The following is a 22,998-nucleotide window of genomic DNA, read 5'->3' as shown; positions in this document are numbered from 1 at the left end:
GTTGTAGAAGATCTTTTCTGCTCATCTTCTTTTTCTCATCAGTAGTTGCTCTGCAAATCAGAGCTATTTTTGTGTGCCTGTGAGAAGAGGTGAGATTGGGGTTTTCCTACTCTTCCATCTTGGACACAGCTCCATCATATCCTCTGATAATATTTTAATCTCTGTACAGCCATTAGTAATCTCCCTAGGTTCATTTCTGATTTTAATTATTTGCATATACTTGATTTTTCCTCTTTGCGAATCTAGCTAAAGTTTTGATAATTTCCCTGACTTTTTCAGAGAACCAGCCTTTGGTTTTATTGATTTTCTCTGTTTTTTGTTTGTTTGTTTTGTTTATCTCTGCTCTAGTCTTTATTAGTTCTTTCCTTCTGCTAGCTTTTGGTTTAGTTTGTCCTCTTTTTATAGTTCTTTAAAATATAAGATTAGGTAATTGATTTTAGATCATTATTCTTTTTCAATGTAGGTACTTGCAGCTATAAATTTCTCTCTGAACTCTGCTTTCTCTGCATCTCTTGCTTTGGTCTCTTGTGTTTTCATTCATTTAAACAAATATTTTCATATTACTTTTGTAACTTATTCTTTGACCTATTGATGGTTAACTGCAATAGCATAAAAACATGTGCTCCTTTATAGATCCATCCATCTCTCTATAATTGATGACATAAATTACATACATATACATACTGTTCCTAATTACATAGATCAATAATTGTTTTTATAAATTTTATAATTAAATTTTATAATTAAATAAATAATATTTATAATAATAATAAATTTTAATAATTTAAAATTATTAAATAATTAAATTTTTATTTAAATTTTATTTAAATTTTTTATTAAATAATTAAATTAAATTAAAAATTAATAATTAAAATTATTAATAATAATAATAATAATAAATTTTATAATTAAATTTTATAATTAAATTAAATTTTATAAATTTAATTGTTTTTATAAATTTTTATTTTAATCATTGAAAAAATTTTTTTTTTTTTTGTGTTACACGGGCCTCCCACTGTTGTGGCCTCTCCTGTTGTGGAGCACAGGCTCCGGATGCACAGGTTCAGTGGCCATGGCTCACAGGCCCAGCCACTCCACAGCATGTGGGATCTTCCCAGACTGGGACATGAACCCGTGTCCCCTGCATCGGCAGGCAGACTCTCAACCACTGCGCCACCAGGGAAGCCCAAGAAAAAATTTTAATAAATGGAGTTACAACAAAAATAACAATAATACTAGTTTTTATTATTGCCTTTAGTGCAATTTTACCTCACTGCAGATCTTTATTTCTTCTTATGGTTTTGTGTTACTGTTTAGCAACCTTTCATTTCAACAAGAAGTATTCCCTTTTGCATTTTTTACAGGGAAAGTCTAGAGTTAATGATGTCCCTCAACTTTTGTTTATCTGGGAATGTCTTAATTTCTACTCTTTAAAAAAATTTTTTTAAGGCCACATTGTGTGGCATGTGGGATCTTAGTTCCCCACCAGGGATCAAACCCATGGCCCTCGCATTGGGAGGGTGGAGTTTTAAATACTGGACCACCAGGGAAGTCTCTACTTCATTATTGAAGGACATTTTGCCTGATATAAAACTCTCAGTTAACAAGTTTGTATTTCAGCACTTTGAATTTATCAATCCACTGCCTTTTGGCCTCCAGTGTTTCTGATGAGAAATTGGCTGATCACTTTATTGAAGATATCTTTTAGGTGATGAATTCTTTCCCTTGTTTCTTTCAATAGTCACTCATTATCTTTGTTTTTCACCAACTTGAATATAATGTGTCTTGGTGTAGGTGTCTTTGAGTTTATCCAACTTGAAGTTCACTAAGCTTCTTGGATTTGTAAATTTATGTATTTTATTAAATTGGGACTATGTTAAGCCATTATTTCTTTAAATATTCTTTCCGCCCATTCTGCCCATTTCTCTCTTTCTGGGACTCCCACAATGTGTATGCTCATTCACAGGATGGTGTCCCACAAGTCCCTTAGGCTTTGTTCATTTTTCTTCATTCATTTTTCTTCCTTGAACTCGATAATTTCAAATATCCTTTCTTCAAGTTTGCTGATGATTTTGCCTGCTCATATCTGGTTTTGAACCCCTGAGGTGAACTTTTCATTATAGTTATTGTAATTTTTAACCTCTGGAATTTCTTTTTGATTCTTTTTAAAAATAATTTCTTTCTCATTATCAATATTTCCTTTTGTTCCTCCATCATTTTCTTCTCTTTGTCATTGTCTTCCCTTAGTTCTTTGTACATCTTTAAAAATGTGGTTTTAAAGGCTTTTTCTAGTAATTCCAAAATCCAGGCTCCCTCAAGAATGGTTTCTCTCAGTTTATTTTGTTTCTTTGATTGGGCCATACTTTCATCTATCTTTGTATGCCTTGTGATATTTTTCGAGTATTGTACATTTGCTTTTTATAATGTTCTATCTTCAGACATCAGATTTGCCCCTTGTTAGAGTTTGATTTTGTTGTTGCTGTTGTTGAAGTGTTTCTCTTTGCTAGAAATCAGGGTGAGGTTAAAGTTTTAGGTTTTCTCAGGTATTTTATGAGCCAGTGTTTTTCTCTGGACATGCACATAATTTTGTAAATTCCACTATTTGTGAGGTTGTTTTTTTAAAATGTCTAATTCTCTAATGCCTGGCTCCCAAATGGAGAAGAAAGTAAAAAGAAAAAAAAAAAGCTTATCCTTTAAAACCCCTGGAAGTTGCTTCTTCTAATGAATGTTGAAACAACTGTGCCCAGCTTCTGTGCATATACCTCAATGACCATGGGCAGTAATCAGCAATTAGAATGCAGAACCACAGTATTTGGAGGATAAGGTCTTATTGTCTACCGGTTCCACCAAATTACACCAGGAATGCAGGCATGTTGGCTGCCATGGGACAGAGTGATGAAGACTTTGAAGATGCTGCTATTCTAAAGGGATGACATTGACTAAAATTAACCACAGTTCCCGCTCAGTTTTTCCACTGCGAGTTGCAAGTGCTCAGTTAGAGTCCAGAGTTCCAATATAGTTACTTCAGACAGTTTTTGCTAGTACAATTTTGTTTAGATAGAGAGACAGGTCTTAGTGCTTCCTAGTCTACCCTGGTTTCACCCCTAAACATTGTATTTTAATGCAATTGAAAGTTTAATATTTTTATGAAGATGGAATTTAGATTAAATATTTAGATGGGTGCTGCTTCCACAAAACAATTATTGAAAGTAATTTGGTTATGAATACAATAATTATCGTGAGCATTTGTAACTTAAATTTACATGCAATTTTCTATTTTAACTAAATGTAGGGGAAAAAAGTGTTCATGGTGGTTTAAAAACAGTGCCACTCAGTTATAACCTAGAATGGTATAAATAAAAAGTTATAATTTTGGGGAACTTCAAGGAGTGAACTGCATAAATCTTGTACTGTATTATTAAAGATTTTAACTGTTTAAAATGAAGAGTATCTATTTAGGAGTATTCCAGGAATCTAAGTTGTCAATTCCAGGCTCAACCATGGCCTGGCACAAATCCATTAATTATAAGGAAATATAGTCCTAAGGCATCCAGTGAATTAAGGCTGTATTTTTGAATATCTATTCCTTTATTCTCCATCAAGGTAGTTGTAACTTGTGTATATGTCTCAGATTAAAAAATGAAGAAACAAACCAAAAAACTCAATAAACACCAAAAACCAATGTTAGATTACATGGAAGCCTTAAAACCTAGACACAAAGCTGACTGATTGTTTGACAGTAATGAATGATTAAGTTTTAGGTCACTATTTAAAGAAAATTGTGCAATATGTTTTCCTGTTAGTAATGTCAGGTTTAAAGCAAGATAAGAATCAAATATCCTGTTTTACCATTTAGTATTTTTTCTTTACAGTTCAGTTAAATTGACACTAACAATACCAATAACTTTTCCTACGTTTTTAAGCACACTTTTAAGGATATCTTCATGGAATTTAAAGAAGCTGTTACTGAAAAAGTAAGATTATCTGACCTTCTGAGGAATCTGGGCAAGGGCTGATGCAATCACATTAGACTTTTCTTCTGTGAGGTTTTTGATCATTGACCCCAGAGTAAACACCACAACTCCATGTTTTCCAGAGCTTTGAACAAACTTTTCTAACTCCTGTGAGGGAAATAGTCTTTGTTATATGAAAGTTGATATTTACAAGAATGTCACACACTTTTCTCAATATGTCTGAATTCTTAGAACACTTCTGTTTTTTCGTATGTTAACCATTTCAGTGTACAAAATATAACCTGAAATCACTGGTTATTAAGCAAATTAAAAATGATTTAAATGGAGGTTCCCTTCAGCATGATAGAGGGTAGTGTGTGTGTGTGTTTACAAATTATTGACTACATGTTATCTTCTCCCAATTACAGAGCTCTTTACATGTCTGATTTAACTTAGATATATGGGAATCTTAAGAGATATGTATACATTTACATATGAGAAAGCTATCTCAGTAAGGTTAAGTAATTTGTCCAAGTCTACGCAGCAGTAGCTGGCAGAGCCAAATTTCTAGTTTAAGTTAAATAGTTCTGGTGCTTCACTTTATATTTAGTTTTGGATGCTAATAAGATTATCATTCATTTTTCTGCTGAAGCACAGTCAGTATAATGACATATTTTTTGTATATTTACTTTTTTCTGTTTTCTAAATTTCAATTTTCTTTTATTTTGGTTACATTTTCTCTTCGTATAAGCTTCCACAAACACATTTAGAAATGAGGTAGACATATAAATTCCTGACCATATAAGACATGCAGAAAGAACTATAATGAATACTCTGAGGTTAACAGTAATATAGTAGAAATATATGGCTTTCCATTAAAAATAAAAATATCATATCTAATTATAATGAAGTAAAAAAAAAATCTTTTCATCCTATGCTGAACTAGTAGCAAAACTAATTCAACCAAATAAGAGAAGATAAAAATGTGTAAGACTTAAAGTGGAAAGACAAGGAAGAAATTTATATTAAGGAATTAACTCACATGATTATGGAGTTTGGAAAGTTTAATCTGCAGAATAGGCCATAAGGCTGGAGACTCAGTTAAGAGCCATTGCTCTAGTTCAAGTCTGAAGGCTGTCTACTGGTAGAATTCTTATTTTTCTTGGGAGTGTTCAGTCTTTTGTTCTATTCAGGTCTTCAACTAATTGGATGAGCCTCAGCCACATAATGGAGGGCAATTTGTTTACTCAAGGTCCACATATTTAAATGTTTATGTCATCAAAAAAATATCCTCACAAAAACTTCCAGAGTGATGTTTGGCTAAATATCTGGGTACCTGGCCCAGGTAAATTGATGTATAAAATTAACTGTTACACTGTATTTATAGATGGATTGATATAATATGTAAAGCTATCAATCACTTCAAATTTATTTTCAATTATATCATCATATTCTCATAAATAATGAATAAACTTTGAAAAAGAAAAAGGAGTACTGGAGACTATTTCAATCCGATAATAATAAACAATACAAAATGAAATCTACTGACCTGCTAACAAAGTCAACAACAGAATAAAGTAGTGAGGCCAGAAAGAGAGCCATGAGTATGTGAAACCCTCCTGTATGATAAGATGATATAATTCATTGGGATAATCAGTGAGAAAATATCACACTAAGTGGATGGTTTATTAACTGGTGGTACAATAATATGTTCATTATTCAGACAAAAAAGGGAGGTGAATATTTACCTCCTATCATGTATTAATTTTAAAAATCTGAATGGATTAAATGTATCACATTAAAATAGAATATTATACATTTAACAATAAAATATAGGAGAATGTCTTTTTAACCTTAGTAAAGAGAAAAGTATTTTAAATGAGATTTTTAAAAGTACAAATCATAATGTATAAAAAGATGGATTTGATTACATCAAATTTGGTACTTTATGTTTAAAAAAGGTAATTAGAGAAAATATTAACAAATATATGGACTCATAGGAGAAGATATTTGCAATGGCTAGATCAAGGATTTATACCTAGATATTCTAAATGATGGAAAGAATTGATATTACTTGGAAAAAAAAGATTATCCAAAAAATATACAAAATATATGAGTTTCACAAAGGGAAAATAAGGATAATTGATAAGTTTCTGAAACAATGTTCAACTTTGCTATAAATGGAGATTACAAATAAAATTCATCAGTGTGATATCCCTTTACCTCTGTGAAACTGACCCGTATTAGAAAATAGAATAATAATCAAGGTCTAGGTAAAATGTGGAAGATGTAACCCCCTAAGCATTCCTGATACCAAAATTCTCTGCTACAGTCAGAATGAATGAAATGAATTTACAAATTGAAACTTGTATACATATGAAAAAAATTATATATACTAATAAGAATGAGAAAATGTGAATTATAGCATAACATCATTTATATAATTAAACAACTCAAATCATTTCTACATATAGTTTAAGGATACACAGTTATCTGTTTAAATTGAAATAAGATGATAAACATTAAATTCATTTGACTGGGTGCCCACTGGTTGTGGGGTAATGGAAGAGAAGAAGATAAAGAAAAAATGTAAGAAAAATTAATCAAAAGAGATGTTTGCCATGGGCTGATTATGGAGTGGAATGAACTGAGAGTATGATTAATACATTCTGTTGCCCTGAGATGCACGAAAAACAAATTCTGTAATTCCACAAACTTATGTTGTGGCATTCAAAATCAAACTGACATTTTTATCATGTTGTAGTGCGAGGGAAATTTTTCACTCCTCTCCCCAACGTTTTCGTACGTCTTCCTTACAAGAAAGAGATGAAAGTCTGAGTCTTACTGCAGATCCCTAGTTGGGTCACATTCACTAGAGGATTGTTGTGCTGAGAGTTATAAGAACACACATACATGATTAACTGTGATTCTCCCTGTATTTCTTCAGTAGATGCGGCTAAAGTTTAAGAAGAAAAGACCATGTTCCAAAGATACTGGCACAAAAACAGAAATATAGATCAATGGAACAGGATATAAAGCCCAGAGATAAACCCACGCACCTATGGTCAACTAATCTATGACATAGGAGGCAAGAATATACAATGGAGAAAAGACAGCCTCTTCAATAAGTGGTGCTGAGAAAACTGGACAGCTACACATAAAAGAATAAAATTAGAACACTCCCTTACACCATACACAAAAATAAACTCAAAATGGATTAAAGACCTAAATGTAAGACCGGACAACATAAAACTCTTAGAAGAAAACATAGGCAGAACACTCTTTGACATAAATCACAGCAAGATCTTTTTGACCCACCTTTTAGAGTAATGGAAATAAAAACAAAAATAAACAAATGGGACCTAATGAAACTTAAAAGCTTTTGCACAGCAAGGGAAACCATAAAACGACAAAAAGACAACCCTCAGAATGGAAGAAAATATTTGTAAATGAATCAACAAAGGATTAATCTCCAAAATATACAAACAGCTCATGCAGCTCAATATCAAAAAAACAAACAACCCAATCCAAAAATGGGCAGAAGACCTAAATAGACATTTATCCAAAGAAGATATACAGATGGCCAAAAAACACATGAAAAGCTACTCAACATCACTAATTATTAGAGAAACGCAAATCAAAATTTCAATGATGTATCACCTCAGACCAGTCAGAATGGCCATCATCAAAAAATCTACAAACAATAAATGCTGGAGAGGATGTGGAGAAAAGGGAACCCTCTTGCACTGTTGGTGAGAATGTAAATTGATACAACCACTATGGAGAACACTATGGAGGTTCCTTAAAAAGCTAAAAATAGAATTACCATATGACCCAGCAATCCCACTACTGGGCATAAACCCAGAGAAAACTAAAATTCAAAAAGACACATGTATCCCAATGTTCTTTGTGGCACCATTTACAATAGCCAGGTAATGGAAGCAACCTAAATGCCCATCGACAGATGAATAGATAAAGAAGATATGGTACATATAGACAATGGAATATTACTTAGCCATAAAAAGGAATGAAACTGGGTCATTTGTAGAAACGTGGATGGACCTAGAGACTGTCATACAGAGTGAAGTTAAATCAGAAAGAGAAAAATATCACACATTAACACATGTATGTGGAATCTAGAAAAATGGTACAGATGAACTTGTTTGCATGGTAGAAATAGAACACAGATGTAGAGAACAAATGTATGGACAACCAGGGAGGAAAGGGGGGTGGGATAAATAGGGAGATTGGGATTGACATATATACACTAATATGTAAAAAATAGATAACTAGTGAGAACTTGCTGTATAGCACAGGGAACTCCACTTCACTGTACAGTAGAAACTAACACAACATTGTAAAGCAAGTATACCCTAGTAAAAAAAAATAATAAAATATTTTTTAAAAGTTCAATTTTTTAAAAAAGTATACTTGTCTTTATGTCTTTATTCTATACTTTCATCTATTTCTCTAATGTCAATGGTCAGGTTTTCAGGAATAACCCCTCTTCACAGAAGCCTTAGGCATCTAGTTTATAGTATTTTGATCCACCCCAAGTTCTGTTTTTCACTCTGGGTGATGTAATGCTCACAAAATGCAGCCAGTAAAAAGTCATGAGTTCTTATTCCTTGACTACTAATGTGAGACTACTGCTTATGGAAAAGACAAATCTATGGAGAAAGTAAAAAAAAAAGGTGATTTCCAGAGATTTAGGGACAGGGAAGGATGAAGAAGTGGAGCACAGGGAATTTTTAGGACAGTGGAGAGTCTGTATGACAGTATACGGGTAGATACATGTCATTACGTATTTATCAAAATATAGAATGTACAACACAAAGAGTTAACATTTTTGTATGCAGTGGACATTGGTTGAGATTAATGTGAATGTTGGTTCATAAAATGTAACAAATGTGCTGCAGGAGTGTGGGATATTGATGGTTGGGGAAGCTGTGCATGGGAGGGGGCAAGAGATAGGTGGAACTCTCTGTACTTTGTGCTCCATTTTGCTGTGAATGTGTCTCTAAAAATAGTCTATTAATTTAAAAAACCATAAATACTATGTAAATCTGTCCCCTGAGATAAACCAATGTATTTGGTAGATGCTTGCTAGACACTGCATTGTACCACATTCAACATATGCAAATATGAACAAATCATTTTCCCTCACAACTGTTCCCCTTTCCTTCTCCTCGTAAATGATAATATTCTCTACTAAATTGCCTGTACAAAAAATAAATAAAGAAATGTAAAGAAATGACATGTACAAAAAACAAAAAGCCAAAGATTAATTCTGGAAATCTCTCCCTTAATCTCTAGCCTTTCAGAAAATCCTATTGACTTTCTTTGTAAATACTTCCTAAACCTCTCCATTTATACTCAAAATTGTTATCATATTGTAGTTTGGATCTCTACAATGGCTTGCAGGAACTATTGCACTTCTATCTCAGCTCATTTCCCTCCTTTAAATCTTGCTCCATTCCAAACAATTCAATAGATAATATTTATGAAAGGGTAAGTTGTATCACGTTACTGCTTAAAAAGTATACATTGATCATTCATTGACCTTAAATTTGAAGTAAAGAATACTTAGTACTGCCCATTTGTTTATTTATAACCTATCCTCCGATAATCTCTCCAGGCTAATTTCTCTCCTCTATTCAAACCAAACAGGTCACCATTACTGAACTTATGCCAGGATTTTGGGTGGGCCATCAATCTCTATTTGATCTTTTCTCAAACTATTATAATTTCCCTACTATGTCCAGTTTTTAGACTAGGTTATGCAAAATAACTTTCAGCTCCAAAATCTCAGTGGCCTAAAACAACACCTTATTGTTACCAAGTCCAAACTCGCTATGCTCACTGCAGGACTGCCCAATGAACTGAAGACGAGGTGCTGAGGCAAGGAATATGACTTTATTCAGAAAGCCGGCAAACTGAGAAGATGGCAGACTAAAGTCTCAAAATAACCATCTTATCGGGGTTTGGATGCCAGTTTCTTTTATAGCACAAAGTGTGTGGGGGGGATATGAGGGAGTAAAGTAAAAAGGCCGTAAGTTTTGCAAATATCACCTGGAACGGCCAGCCTCGGGGAGGGGATGTGTTAATTTCTTCTTTCTTGCAGCCATCCACAGGTGGACAGGGTCTGGATGTTTGCCTGAACAAAGGCACTTTGGTTTAACATTCAGGCAGAGGGGTAGGGTTCCCCAAGGCAAGCCATTATGTATAGACAGTATCCTTTTAGTGAACAACAGCAGCGGAAAGCAAAGGTTAAAGTAAAAGAAACAGATCCAACATGTAGTCAAGATTTGGCTCTTCCCTGTTACATTATTTCTTTCTCATGTCATATGTCCATCATTGAGCTGCAACTGTTATATATATTCTTTAACCAGGACTCAGATTGGCAGAGTAGCTACTCTGGAACACAGCCCAAAGACATCACAAAGGAAAAGAGAACTCTGGAGTAAGTGCACCTGATAATTGTGTTGGACCTGGAAGTGATACCTGTCACTTCAGTTCATTCTCATTGCCCTGAGAGTATTGGACAATTCCACTAAACTCAGGGGCTAGGGACATTACTGTTGTCAAATATGTGGCATATTTGATAAGCATCACTAATGATTACCACAATAATGTAGTAAATACTTAATGGTAATGTAATAGTCTAAGGTGGATAATTCCTGTGTCCAGGTTTTCAGTTTGAGGGTCAAATACTAAAAAATAATAAACTAGAAATGATTCCAGGAGGTAAATACTCAGAGAAGCAAAAAGAAGCACATTTAATTACCTTAGGTAAGGGCTTTGCAGGCTTGCAGTGCAGTCCTCCAACAAATTCAACATTAGGTAAGTAAGGGAATGGAAATTCAAAATCCCAGTATGTTCGAATCAACCACATTTCAGCTTTCCCCATAATTTCACATAATGTGGTACGTTTTCCTGAACAAAAATAAAAGACGATAGAGGGAAAACAATCTGATATGTTAAGTGGGACATGCTTTACGATAGAATTTTCTAAGAAAAATCTTTAAAGAAGCAATATTAGTTCTATGCAACCCATGAGAAATCAATAGGACTTTGCCCCCCAAGAGTACACAATACTGAGATTATGAATAACCAAACACAGATTTAAGTATGGAACAAGGCAAAAGCCTGCTGCTTTCTCTCTGCCAACAGACTCTTTCTGCTTGAGCATACCTGAGTCCCACTCCAAGCTCAGAATCAGCATGTGCTCCTAGCAATGAACAAGAAATTCAGCCAGTGATCCCAGCCTACTATGGTAGAGTCTCCTCCTCTTCTGGAATTCCAATTTATCTCATCCTCATTGCTCCAAAACCTCTGATATCTTTTAAAAACAGCTTTTGAAATGTATCCATCTTTTCTTCTGGTGTTTGGGACTATGCTTCCATACTTATTATATCCTATCAGGAATGGAAATCTTTTCATAAACATTTAAAAGTGATTATTCCTTTGCTGTACATAATTATAGCTCCTGTTTTACAAGACTTTGTCCTCTTTGGTGAAGAGAGAGCACTGCATAATAATTTGGTGATGAAATATTTGCTATTTTGACATATTTAGCTGGTAAACAGTACAAAAGGGTTACCTTTGAACTGAAGTGGAAACCAAGTGAACATTAACAGAATAAGAACTCAGATTAGTGACTCTGAATTAAATCATTTTACTTAGTTGGGAACTACAGCTTCATTTTTGAATTCTATTCAATTACTGTGGTATAAAAACCTTACACAGAGTTTTGGTGTCCTTTTGAAATACGTACTCCATATCACTGATAGGAGGAAACTATAGCTATCTGGTTTCTCACTGCATGGCTTTTTGAATATTCTCCTTGATGTTCTAAGTGTGGTAAAGTTTTGATCAGAAAATATAAGGGTTTTGATCTTACCAGGACAATCTATCTATGTAAAAGATCACAAGCAAATCTCAGTAATTTAGGGGTTTTATTCTGGTAATGACAAAAGTATTCAAAATCCAGTTTCAGACCCAGTACAGACCCCATATTGGAGCCTTATTTGTATCAGCCATGGGTATAATTTTATTCTCTTTGTGTGATGCTTTACACCCACGCTTTTCTTAATGACAGTTTTATTGAGGTATAATTTATATACCGTACAATTCTTCTTTTTAAATAAACTATTGAGTAGTTTTTAGTACATTTATAACATTGTGAAACCATCACCATTATTAAATTAAAAAAAATTTTATTACTTGCAAAAGAAATCCTGTATCCATTGGCAGTCATTCTTCATTTCTCCCTCTTCCCAGCCCGTGACAACCACTAATCTACTTTTTGCTTCATTTGCCTATTCCAGAAAAACCCTATTTAACTTAATATAAATGAAATCATATACTATGTGGTCTTTTTTGCTGCCTTCTTTCATTTAGCATAATGTTTTTCATGGGTCATCCACGTGGTAGTATGTATCAGTATTTCATTACTTTTTGCTGTTGAATGATATTTTTGTAAGGATATACGTCATTTTGTTTATTCATTCATTAGTTGGTGAACTTTTGGGTTGTTTTCATGTTTGTCTACTATAAATAATGCTGCTCTGAGCATTCATGCATATGTTTTCTGTGGACATATGTGTTCATTTTTCTTGGTTATAAACCTAGGAGTAGAATTGCAGGGTCATATGTTTGGTTCACTTTCTTTCATATCAAGATGATATCTTTTTCCTGTTAATTCTCCACTACTGATTTAGTAATCTGGTGTGATTAATGCATCTTATTGAAATGAAGATAATATTGTAGGAGAAATAAAAAAATAATTGATCTGAATAAGGAGATTGTGAGAAAATATGTCAAATTTGGAAAAACTTTTCCAAATTTCCAAAAGCAATGCCACATTTGATATAATGCTGGGGCATTTGTTGAATGATTAAAGGATTATTTACATCTTCAGGAAAGTGTGCCTACATTTTATTTTGTTATTATTGATTTATTTTGGACTTTTTTGTTCAGACACTGTGAAGTTAAAAAGTTGGTGTGTATATTTCTGTCTGGTAGAAAATATCATCCCCTAAATTATGATTTTATTGCCCTATTAGACATTGACCATTTTTGTGTCTAACCCAATAGTATTATCCTAACATTCCTTTGTCTCCCAAAATGTTATATTAATATTTCCTCAAAATATGGTTTGAACCAGATACCTTCTTACTTGTTTTCTCCTCAATTATTTGAACATATCTATGACATGATTCAATTTATAATTGTATAAGTTATGAGTTACAGTTTTGAAATTTGAAAAATATACTTGGAATACATTTTATAATGGAGATACTAAATTGATACTGAATGATAATCTATATCTAATAGCATTTTAAAATTTATGAGAGTAAAAGAAATTTTTTTCTTCTATTTACCAAGACTTTATTATTCTTTCTCAGATTATTGATATATTCCCCAAAAGAATGTTCTAAGGTGCCAAGAGCTAGCAAGGAATCAGAGACAGAGTTGTGTCCTATAACTTATGTCTCACTATAAAAGAGCTTCCAAAACTGAGTACAAAATTGCTGGAACCAGAGGTAAACAAATAACTTCAATACACCTATAGATCAGTCACTGCTTGATCCATGGCTCAGAAAATGTCACTAGGATGAGATTTTAAGTTATCTTTTTTTGGTTTTGCCTTTTGCAGCTTGGACTGTGACTTTGGGTAAGTGATGGGTACAGCAGTTTCTGTCCACATTTATTTTTGTTTTAGGGTCAAGTCTAGAGATATAAGCACCTGTTTCTGTCACAGAGTGCCCAGAAAAATCCTCAGTGCAACATGTCGACCTTGATTAAGTCATATGCCTTTTTTGAATATATGGCATATTCCTGGGCAGCATACTTCATTAGAAGCACTCATATTGTTTGTGAGTTGTTGAAGAAATAATTTCTCGGAGGAAATTTTTAACAGATATCCAAAAAAGAAAAATGGAAGTGGCTACATAAAATAATAGATCACAACCAAAAGGGTAAATTTTAATTCTTTAGGAATAAAATTAATTTTTAGTAATGATAGGGTATTAGAGATACTCCTGTTAAAATATGTACCAAAGAAAACACTTTCAAAATTCATATGGAAGTGCAAAAGACTCCAAATAGCCAAAGCATTTGTGATAAAGAAGAACAAACCTGGAGGCATCACACTTTCTGATTTCAAGCAATATTTTAAAGCTGTACTAATCAAAGCAATATGGTACTGGCATGAAAACAAACCCATTGATCAGCCCAGAAATAAGCCCATGCATATAAGGTCAACTAATATTTCACAAGGCAGCCAGAAATAGTGGAGGAAGACAGTCTTTTAAATAATTTTCGCTGAAAAAATTGGATATTCACATGCAAAAGAATGAAACTAGACCCCCATTTTACTCTGCTACAAAAATTAACTTGCAAAGGATTAAAAACATAAATATAAGACCTGAAAAACCATAAAATTCCTAGAAGGAAACATGGGAGAAAAGCTCCTTGACATGGGTCTTAGCAATAATTTTTAAAATATGACACCAAAAGCATAAGCAATAAAATTAAAAATAAAAAAGTGAAGACTACTTCAAATTAACAAGCTTCTGAAGAGCAAAAGAAATGATCAACAAAATGAAAAAGCAACCTATGAAATGAGAGAAAATATTTGCAAACCATGTATCTGATTTGTCATTACCACCCAAAATGTCTAAGGAACTCATAGAATTTGACAGCAAAAAAACAAACAAACAAAAATGCAAATAATTCATTTAAAAAAATGAGCAAAGGACCTGAGTAGACATCTTTCCAAAGAAGATATTCAAATAGCCAACAAATACATAAAAAGGTGCTCAGCATCACTAATCATCAGAGAAAGGCAAATCAAAATCACAATGAGGAATCACCTCACACCTATTAGGATAGCTATCATCGAAAAGACAAGAGTTAACAAATACTGGTGAGGATGTGGAGAAAAGGGAGCACTTGTGCACTGTTGGTGGGAATGTAAATTGGTGCAGGTACTTTGGAAAATAGTATGGATGTTCCTCAAAAAACTCAAAATAAAATTCCTACTGTACTCTCATGTCCATTGCATCATTATTTACAATAGCCATAATATGGAAACAATCTGTTTTCCAATGGGTGATGGATAAAGAAAGCATGGTTATATAAACAATGGAGTAATATTAAGTCATGAAAAAAAGGGACAACCTTCCATTTGCATAAACAAGAATGGAACTTGAAATTGTGGTAAATGAAGTAAGTCAGACTGAGAAAGACAAATACTGTTTGATATCATTTAGATGTGGAACTTCAAAGAAAAAAAAAGAAAAAAACGTTTCAGAGAATAGATTGGTTGTTGCAAGATCCTACGGTTGGAGGGTGGGCACTATAGATAGGTAAAGGTGGACGAAAGTTATAAACTTTCAGTTCTGGGATGTAATGTATAGTATGGTGACTATAGCTAATAATACTGTATTGAATATTTGAAATGTGCTAAAAGAATAGATCTAAAGTTTTCATCTCAAGATAAAAAAGACTTTTAACTATGTGTGGTGATGAATGTTAACTAGAGTTATAGTGGTGATCATTTCACTATATGTACAAATATAAAATCATTATGTTGTCCACCTGTGATGAAACAAAATGATTTTAAGGCAGGACAAGAAAAATTTAAAGTAAAATTTTCTCTGCCATTTGAGCTACTACCCTGCTCCCCTTTAGTGTCCATTTTGCATCTGCATTGTACATTAACAAGATCTCCTTAGAAGACACAGGAATGTCTGCTCACAAACAAAACAAAAATGAAACAAACAAAAAAGCCAGTTTCCTCCTGGTGCCAACAAGGTAACTCCTTAGGATATAACATTCCTTCCTTAATCCCCTAAAGGGTCACAGTAACTCATTACTCGCTTTGTTGGCCTATGTAAACTGTCAATACATTACTCTGATGTATAACCCTTTGATGTAAAACCCTTTGTCTCAAAAACATATAACTGTGCTTTGACTTCTAATGGGTGAAACATTCCTCAGAGCTTTCTGAAAGACTGTCTCCTGGGTTATAATCCCCACATTGGCTCAAATAAAGTTGTCCATTTCTTAGATTGACTATTGATTAACTTTTTCATCCACACCTGAAACTAATACAATGTTATATATTAATTATATCTCAAAAAATCTAAATAATATAAATAGGATACTGCTTCCTCTAAGATAACTAATATACTATGCAAAATCATCCTTAACACAATTAAATAAAAGTTTCTTTAATAAAAAAATCAATTATGCAAAAGGAAAATTAAAGTGGTTACAGACTTGCTTAAATTGAGAAAAGCTTTGTGCTCAGGGTCAAAGCTCTCTAGTTGACCTCTAATGCAATTATGAATAGAACAATAACAAGATAACAATGGGATAAGTTTAAAAGTCTAGAAACATGGTCCTTTAGAGAAAAATCTTCCTTGTTTCTCCTTTTGAAGACAAGAGCAAATGAAATCAAGATATATTTATTTATTTTCCAGTTTCATGCTTACCACTTTCCAACCCCAGGAATCAGTCAATCAAGCCTTGATAGGATGCAAACAGAAAGCCTGAGAGACAGCAGGTTAATCAGAAAGAAAACAAGTGTATAAAAGGAGAAGTAAACAAGAGAGAAGTAGTCTAAGGTTATGGAACTTAAGCACACGTCAGATTTGGCTTTTCCAGATACTCTGGAAAAAAAATTAGTAGCATCAAATAGAATTTATGGAGAAATATAGAGAATATTCCTTCTCTGATATGTTTGCAGTACTCAATGATCTAAAAAGAAAAATTTAAAAAAAGAAAGAAAAAGAGCTGTTTTTATTGTTTTCACTCAAAACAGTTAAGCAACAGGAGCTTGGGTCCTCACTTAAAAAAAAAAGTCTTTTGTAAGTTTTCCTACAGTCAGATAAATATTCACATTTTACATATGAAATATGAATCATTATTACATGCAAATTTCTCTTACCTAAAATCTTGCTGTAATACTCATCCCATTCTGCAAATGCATAGTATGAAGACATCATATCACTCATTGTATACAATAACCAGTTCTCCAGCCTCTGTATAAAAGTCATGTTGTCTGTCAGTCTTGATGTGATGCCAGGAACATATGAAGAAGGCATAGGAAGCCTGGCACACAATCTCTCAATGACATTCCCATAGGAAAACCGAAAAGAGTATATAAACGGAATATTGAGGAGTTCAGCCACCAATTCCCCACAAAAGCTTAAAGGGTCAGCAATACAGATATCAAATTTAGCTGCCTGTAGCCTGCTGAGTAAATCCTTGTTTGTGACAGCACTGTCACATACTCTTTTAGCTGATGCTAAAAAATTTTTTATAACTTTTGTCATTTTCACTTGCCTGTCCCACCATGAAAGTTTCGGCAGTTCAAAAGAAAGTGTATAGAGATCAGCACTGAATTCTTCCATGAAACTTTCTTTACTTATTGAAAGTTGAAGTATCTCCACATTAAAGGGAATCTTGGTATGATCAAGCAGAGAACTTGTTGAAGGTACCAGGATGGTTATCTCATGTCCATGAAGGTGGAGTTCTTCCAGAATAACTTTTAGATTAATCCAATGACTAAAATCCATGGGCCACACAAGTACCTTCCCAGTCCTTCCAAAGTCAAAGAACCATAGATGCAGCATGAAAAGGACACAGAAGCCTTTCACAGTCTTCATGATATTAAGTTTGCTCAAACTAAATCTGGGCTTAAACCAAGTGCATGAAACTCACAATCCAAAGATTTGTACTTGACCCTCCCAATCAATTTATAGTAGGTTGGGCTGAACTTTGAGTTGTGTACTTTGTATTGAGGAGTAAAATGAAATGCAAGTGCCTTGATGGAAAAAAAAAATGTCAATAAAATAAGTTAGGAAAAAACAAACCTCAGAATGAGAGTTACCAAACTTCTTTTAGAGGATATCAAAAAAAGGGTGTGTGAAGTTAAACACAAATCCATAATAATTTCTAAATAATATTAAGAAAATCCATCATCATCTGATGCATATGCAAATAAGACTAGATTGTTTGGATCTTTTTCTCTGGTTTTATTTGAATGTTCTTTTGAACAGAATGGTCTCTGTAGTGTTTCTCATACTGATAATTCTGCCAAATATTGCAGATAAGAATGAGGCCATCACTTACTGCCAGAAGGAGAGAATATGCACACTTTGAGATGTTAAGGCAGGGAGATTTAGATCCAAATGTTCTGAAGCTAAATTCAGTGCCTTTCCTGCTAAATCACATCTATCTTTAAGAGAAGAAGAAAAAGATATCTTTTTACTGTTATTGAAGATAGGAGTTCAAGTTCTGGTTCTCATCAGATTAATGTTATATCGAGAAGAGATATCTTAGAATGCAGAAGTCATGAAGAACATAATTAGATAATCTTATCCTTCCTTCCAGCACATCCAATTCTATTTTCCTTGCCTTCCTGTTCTAAGATACTTTTTATAATGTAAAATTCCATTTTTTGCTTGGATCTTCACCACTGGAAGACACTATACCATGTAGAAATGTATTCAATGATATTTAGGACAATAACTTCATCTATAATCCTTTTGCTTAAAAAGTTGATTTTCCTCAAGCAATTAATCAATAAGAATATATGATGATAATAACATTATCATGAGAATAACTGGTCCTTAATAAAAATATAATTGTGTAATTATTCAATTGCTTACTATTTCTATACATTCTACTCACAAATTATAAATCAACCTATTTTCATTTGTAGTCTTCACTGCATCTATCTGACTGTAGTCATTTTTATATCTAACTTTGACTTACTGCAATACCCTTCTGATATCACTGCTTCAACTTCTGCATACCTGCAACTCACTCTCCATAGAGAAACTTCTCTGATTTTCAAAAAAAAATCTGTTTCAGAAATTATCATACTTGAGTAAAATGCTTTAATAACTTTCTCTCGTCTATACATTAAAACCTATACTCTCTGAAATGACCCACAAGATCCTGACTTGTTTTCTAATCTTATGTTGTTCCACCTCCATTGATATCAGCTTCCTTTGAGGTTTTCATGGTAAGAATTTCTTTTCTGTAGTGACATCAGCAAGACTGCAGAATAGGATATCTCTACTGTCATCCCCACAGAGAACAGTGATTTTGGCATTCCCCCAGGGGTGAGCATAACTTTCTGGGAATCAGAAAGTCTAGTGAAGAAGTTTTGTTCCACCACTGAAGCAAATAATTCCAAAAATGTGTGCATTGAAGAGGGTAAGAAGAATAGTTTCATTTTTCTGTGTCATTCCTTTCCACATTATTGTGGCTTAGTGCCAGGAAAGATACATGTGAAATGTAATGTCTCCCACAGGGGAAAGTGAAGTTGTATGAGTGAGTGCCTGGTTTCCCCAGCAATGAGGAATGTACACTTTTTCCTCACCTTACCGAGATTACTGAGGTGATCTGAAAAGCGTAGGGGCTACGAAAGGCTGGGATCATTGCCAGGCCTTAAACTCATCAAAGCACTGCTACTAACCACTTTGTGATTCTTCCTGCTAAACCATTTGTGGACTCCATCAGGATTCCCACCATCTCCTTGGGCACCTCATCTGCAGACCCCTCTGAGTGACCACAGGTTTCTCCAGTGCTTCGTGTACCTCACCCACACCACTCTGCTCCTCCTCCCTGACCCACAGAAATGTATCCTTCTGTGCACTGCCATGGACAGCAGGAATTAGCAAGTGCAGAAATCAGACCCATGTCTGTTGGATTGGAAGAATACTCACAAACTAACATTTCAGGACTCAGTACTAGGGAAAATAAATGGAAGATTCTCAACATGTGGCTTGCATTGTGGGATCAATAGGAGACATACAATTGAAAGAAATCCCCCACAAGAGGGAAGAAGCAATGTGGAACAGACGTATCCATAGAAATGTTCTGAGAAAGTCTAAAAAACACCTCATATCAGACAAAGAAATACCCATTGGAATATTATTGGATTTCTCAGTAGAAACTTCACAGTCCAGGACAGAGTTGGTTCGTATATTCAAAGTTCTGAAAGACAAAATCTGTGACCCAAAATATTTTACCTGAAAATGATGTCCTTCAAAAATAGAGATAAATAATTTCCCAGAAAAACAAAATCTGAGTGAGTAAAAAATTACAGACCAATATCTTTGATGAATATAGACGTAAAATTTTTCAATAGGACATTAACAAACCAAATTAAACAGTGCAAAAAAAGGGACCATACACCATGATCAAATGGGATTTATCCCTGGGATTCAAGGATGGGTCAACATAAGTAAATCAATAATGTGATACACAACATTAAGAGAATGAAAAATAAAAATTATGTGATCATCTCAATAGATGCAAAAAGTTTGGAAAAACAACATCTTTTCATGATAAAAACACTTAAACTCGGTATAAAAAGAACATGACAACATAATAAAGGCAATCCATGACAAACCCACAGATAACATAATAGCAAATAATAAAACATTGAAAACTTTCCCTCTGAAGTTTCACCAGGAACAACAAATATGTTCTATTCAACAGAGTATGAGAAGTCATGGCCAGAGCAATCAGCCAAAAATAAATAAATAAATAAATAGATAAATAAATAAAATAAACGACATCCAAATTTGAAAGGAAAAAGTAAAATTGTGTTTCTTTGCAGATGACATGATCTTATATATAGGAAATTCTAAAGACTCCACCAAAAAAAACTGTTAGAAATAATCAGTGGATTCAGTATATTTTCAGGATAAAAATAAACATAAAAGAAATAAGTTGTGTTTCTATACACTATTAACAAAACACCTAAAAAAGGGACAAAGAAAATAATCCCATTCAAAATGGCATAACAAATAATAAAATGCTTAGGAATAAATTTACCTAGGAGGTGAAAGGAAAGTTCTGTACACAGGAAACTATGACATTTTTGAAATTAATAGAAGAAGACACAAAAAATTATAATGATATACAAAGTCATGGATGAGTAGAATATTGTTAAAATGTCCATAATAACCAAAGCATTCTCTATTTAATGCAGTTCATATAAAAATTCCAACGTATCTTCACAAAAATAGGAAAAAACAATCCTAATATTTGTATGGAGCCACAAAACACCCTGAATTGCCAAAGCAATCTCAAGAAAGAAGGACAGAGCTGGAGGCATCACACTTCCTGATTCAAATTATATTACAAAGGAATAATAATCAAAACGGTATGGCACTGGCATAAAATATGCACATAGACCAATGGAACAGAATAGAGAGTTCAAAAAAAAGCTGTCATAAGTAAGGTCAACTAATATTTGACACAAAATCCAATAACTCTAAATGGGGAATGGATAATCTCTTCAGTAAATGGGGTAGGAAAACCAGATCACCACAGGTAGAAGAATGAAACTGAACCCCTATACAACACCACTCACAAAATTAGCATGAAATGGATAAAGAATTAAATATGATAACAAAAACTGAAAACATTCCTAGAGAAACAGACAGGAGAAATGCCCCTTGACATTGGTCTTGGCAATGATTTTTTGGATTGACACCAAAAGCACAGCAACAAGAGCAAAAATAAACAAGTGGGACCTTATCAAACTAATAAGTTCTGCACAGAAAAAGGAAAAATCAACAAAAGAGAAGGTAACAGACAGAATGGGAGAAGATATTAGCAAATCATATATCTGATAAGATATTAATATCCAAAATATAAAAAGAATTCATATGTCAAACCCAATCTCCCAATTTGCTTTGCTGTACAGCAACTAACACAACATTGTAAATCAACTATATTCCACTAAAAATTAATTAAGAAAAAACTCATACATTTAACAGTAAAAAAAAAAAAATCTAATTTAAAAATGGGCAGACACATTGAATAATTTTTCCAAAGAATACATATATATGACCAACAACTACATTGAAATATGCTCAACATTTTTAAAGATCACAGAAATGCAAATCAAAGCCACAGTGATATGTCACCTCACTCCTGTTAGAATGGTTATCATCAAAACACAAAGTATAAAAAGTGTTGGTTAGGGGGCTTCCCTGGTGGCGCAGTGGTTGGGGGGTCCGCCTGCCGATGCAGGGGACGCGGGTTTGTGCCCTGGTCCGGGAGGATCCCGCATGCCGCAGAGTGGCTGGGCCCGTGAGCCATGGCCACTGAGCCTGCGCGTCCGGAGCCTGTGCTCCGCAGCGGGAGAGGCTGCAACGGTGAGAGGCCCGCGTACCGCAAAAAAAAAGAAAAAAAAAAGTGTTGGTTAGGATGTGGAGAAAAGAGAACTCTAGTATACTGTTTTGGGAAATGTAAATTAATATGGCTACTATGGAAAACACTATGTAGGTTTCTCAAAAGAAAAATAAAGCTACCACATGATTAAGCAATTCTGCTTCTGGGTATATATCCAATGGGAATGGAGACAGAATCTTGGAGAGATATCTGCACTTTCATGTTTATTTCAGCATTATTAACTACAGCCAAAATATGGAAACAACCTGAGTCCATCAGTGGATAAAGTTGATGTGATACATTGCATACAATCAAAAATTCTTTAGCTGTGAGAGAGAAGGAAGTCTTTCTTTTTGCCACAACATGGACGGACCTTGAGGTCATTATGTTAAGTTAAGTAAGTCCGATAGAGAAAGACAAATACTGTATGATATCACTTATATATGGAATCTAAAAATGCTAAACTTATAGAAACGGAGAATAGAATGATGGTTTCCAGGGGCTGAGGGTTAAGGTAAAGGGGGAGAAAATGGTCAAAGGGCACGAACTTCCAGTTATAGGATGAATAAGTTCTGGGCATTCAATGTACAGAATGGTTATTGTTAATAGTATTGTATTATGCTTGAAAGTTGTTAAGTGAATAGATTTTCAGTTTTCTTACCACAAAAGAAAAGAATGATAATTATGTGATGTCATAGAGGTGTTAATTAATACCAGTATATATTTGTAATATATAAGCATTTCAAATCACCTCAAAATTATACGTTATGTGTCAATTTTATCTCGATAAACTGGAAAAAATAAAATTTTAAATAATGCTTAGATGTCA

The 22,998-nt window shown here is 33.7% G+C and overlaps 1 protein-coding gene across 4 annotated transcripts in view; it reads right to left on the bottom strand.

Moving 5' to 3' along the window:
• Positions 1–17,706, bottom strand: part of LOC132425935 (UDP-glucuronosyltransferase 2C1-like) — a 36,888-nt gene extending 19,182 nt beyond the window's left edge. For 2 of the 4 annotated variants that reach the window (XM_060012437.1, XM_060012439.1), the window contains exons 1-3: positions 16,915–17,705; positions 10,741–10,889; positions 3,990–4,121 (exon numbers count right to left, since the gene is read on the bottom strand). In XM_060012437.1, the coding sequence (XP_059868420.1) occupies positions 3,990–4,121; positions 10,741–10,889; positions 16,915–17,635 (1,002 nt within the window). In that variant the 5' untranslated portion in view covers positions 17,636–17,705. Of the gene's footprint in view, positions 1–3,989; positions 4,122–10,740; positions 10,890–11,147; positions 11,699–16,914 lie in introns of those variants that run through there. The other 2 variants (XM_060012438.1, XM_060012440.1) reach the window with 2 other exon arrangements.
• Between the last annotated feature and the right edge of the window lie 5,292 nt (positions 17,707–22,998).

The sequence above is a fragment of the Delphinus delphis genome, chromosome 5 (genome assembly GCF_949987515.2).
Source record: "Delphinus delphis chromosome 5, mDelDel1.2, whole genome shotgun sequence".
Classification (NCBI taxonomy): domain Eukaryota; kingdom Metazoa; phylum Chordata; class Mammalia; order Artiodactyla; family Delphinidae; genus Delphinus; species Delphinus delphis.
The sequence above is the reverse complement of the archived record's forward strand: the minus strand, read 5'-3'. Positions and strand labels throughout refer to the sequence as shown.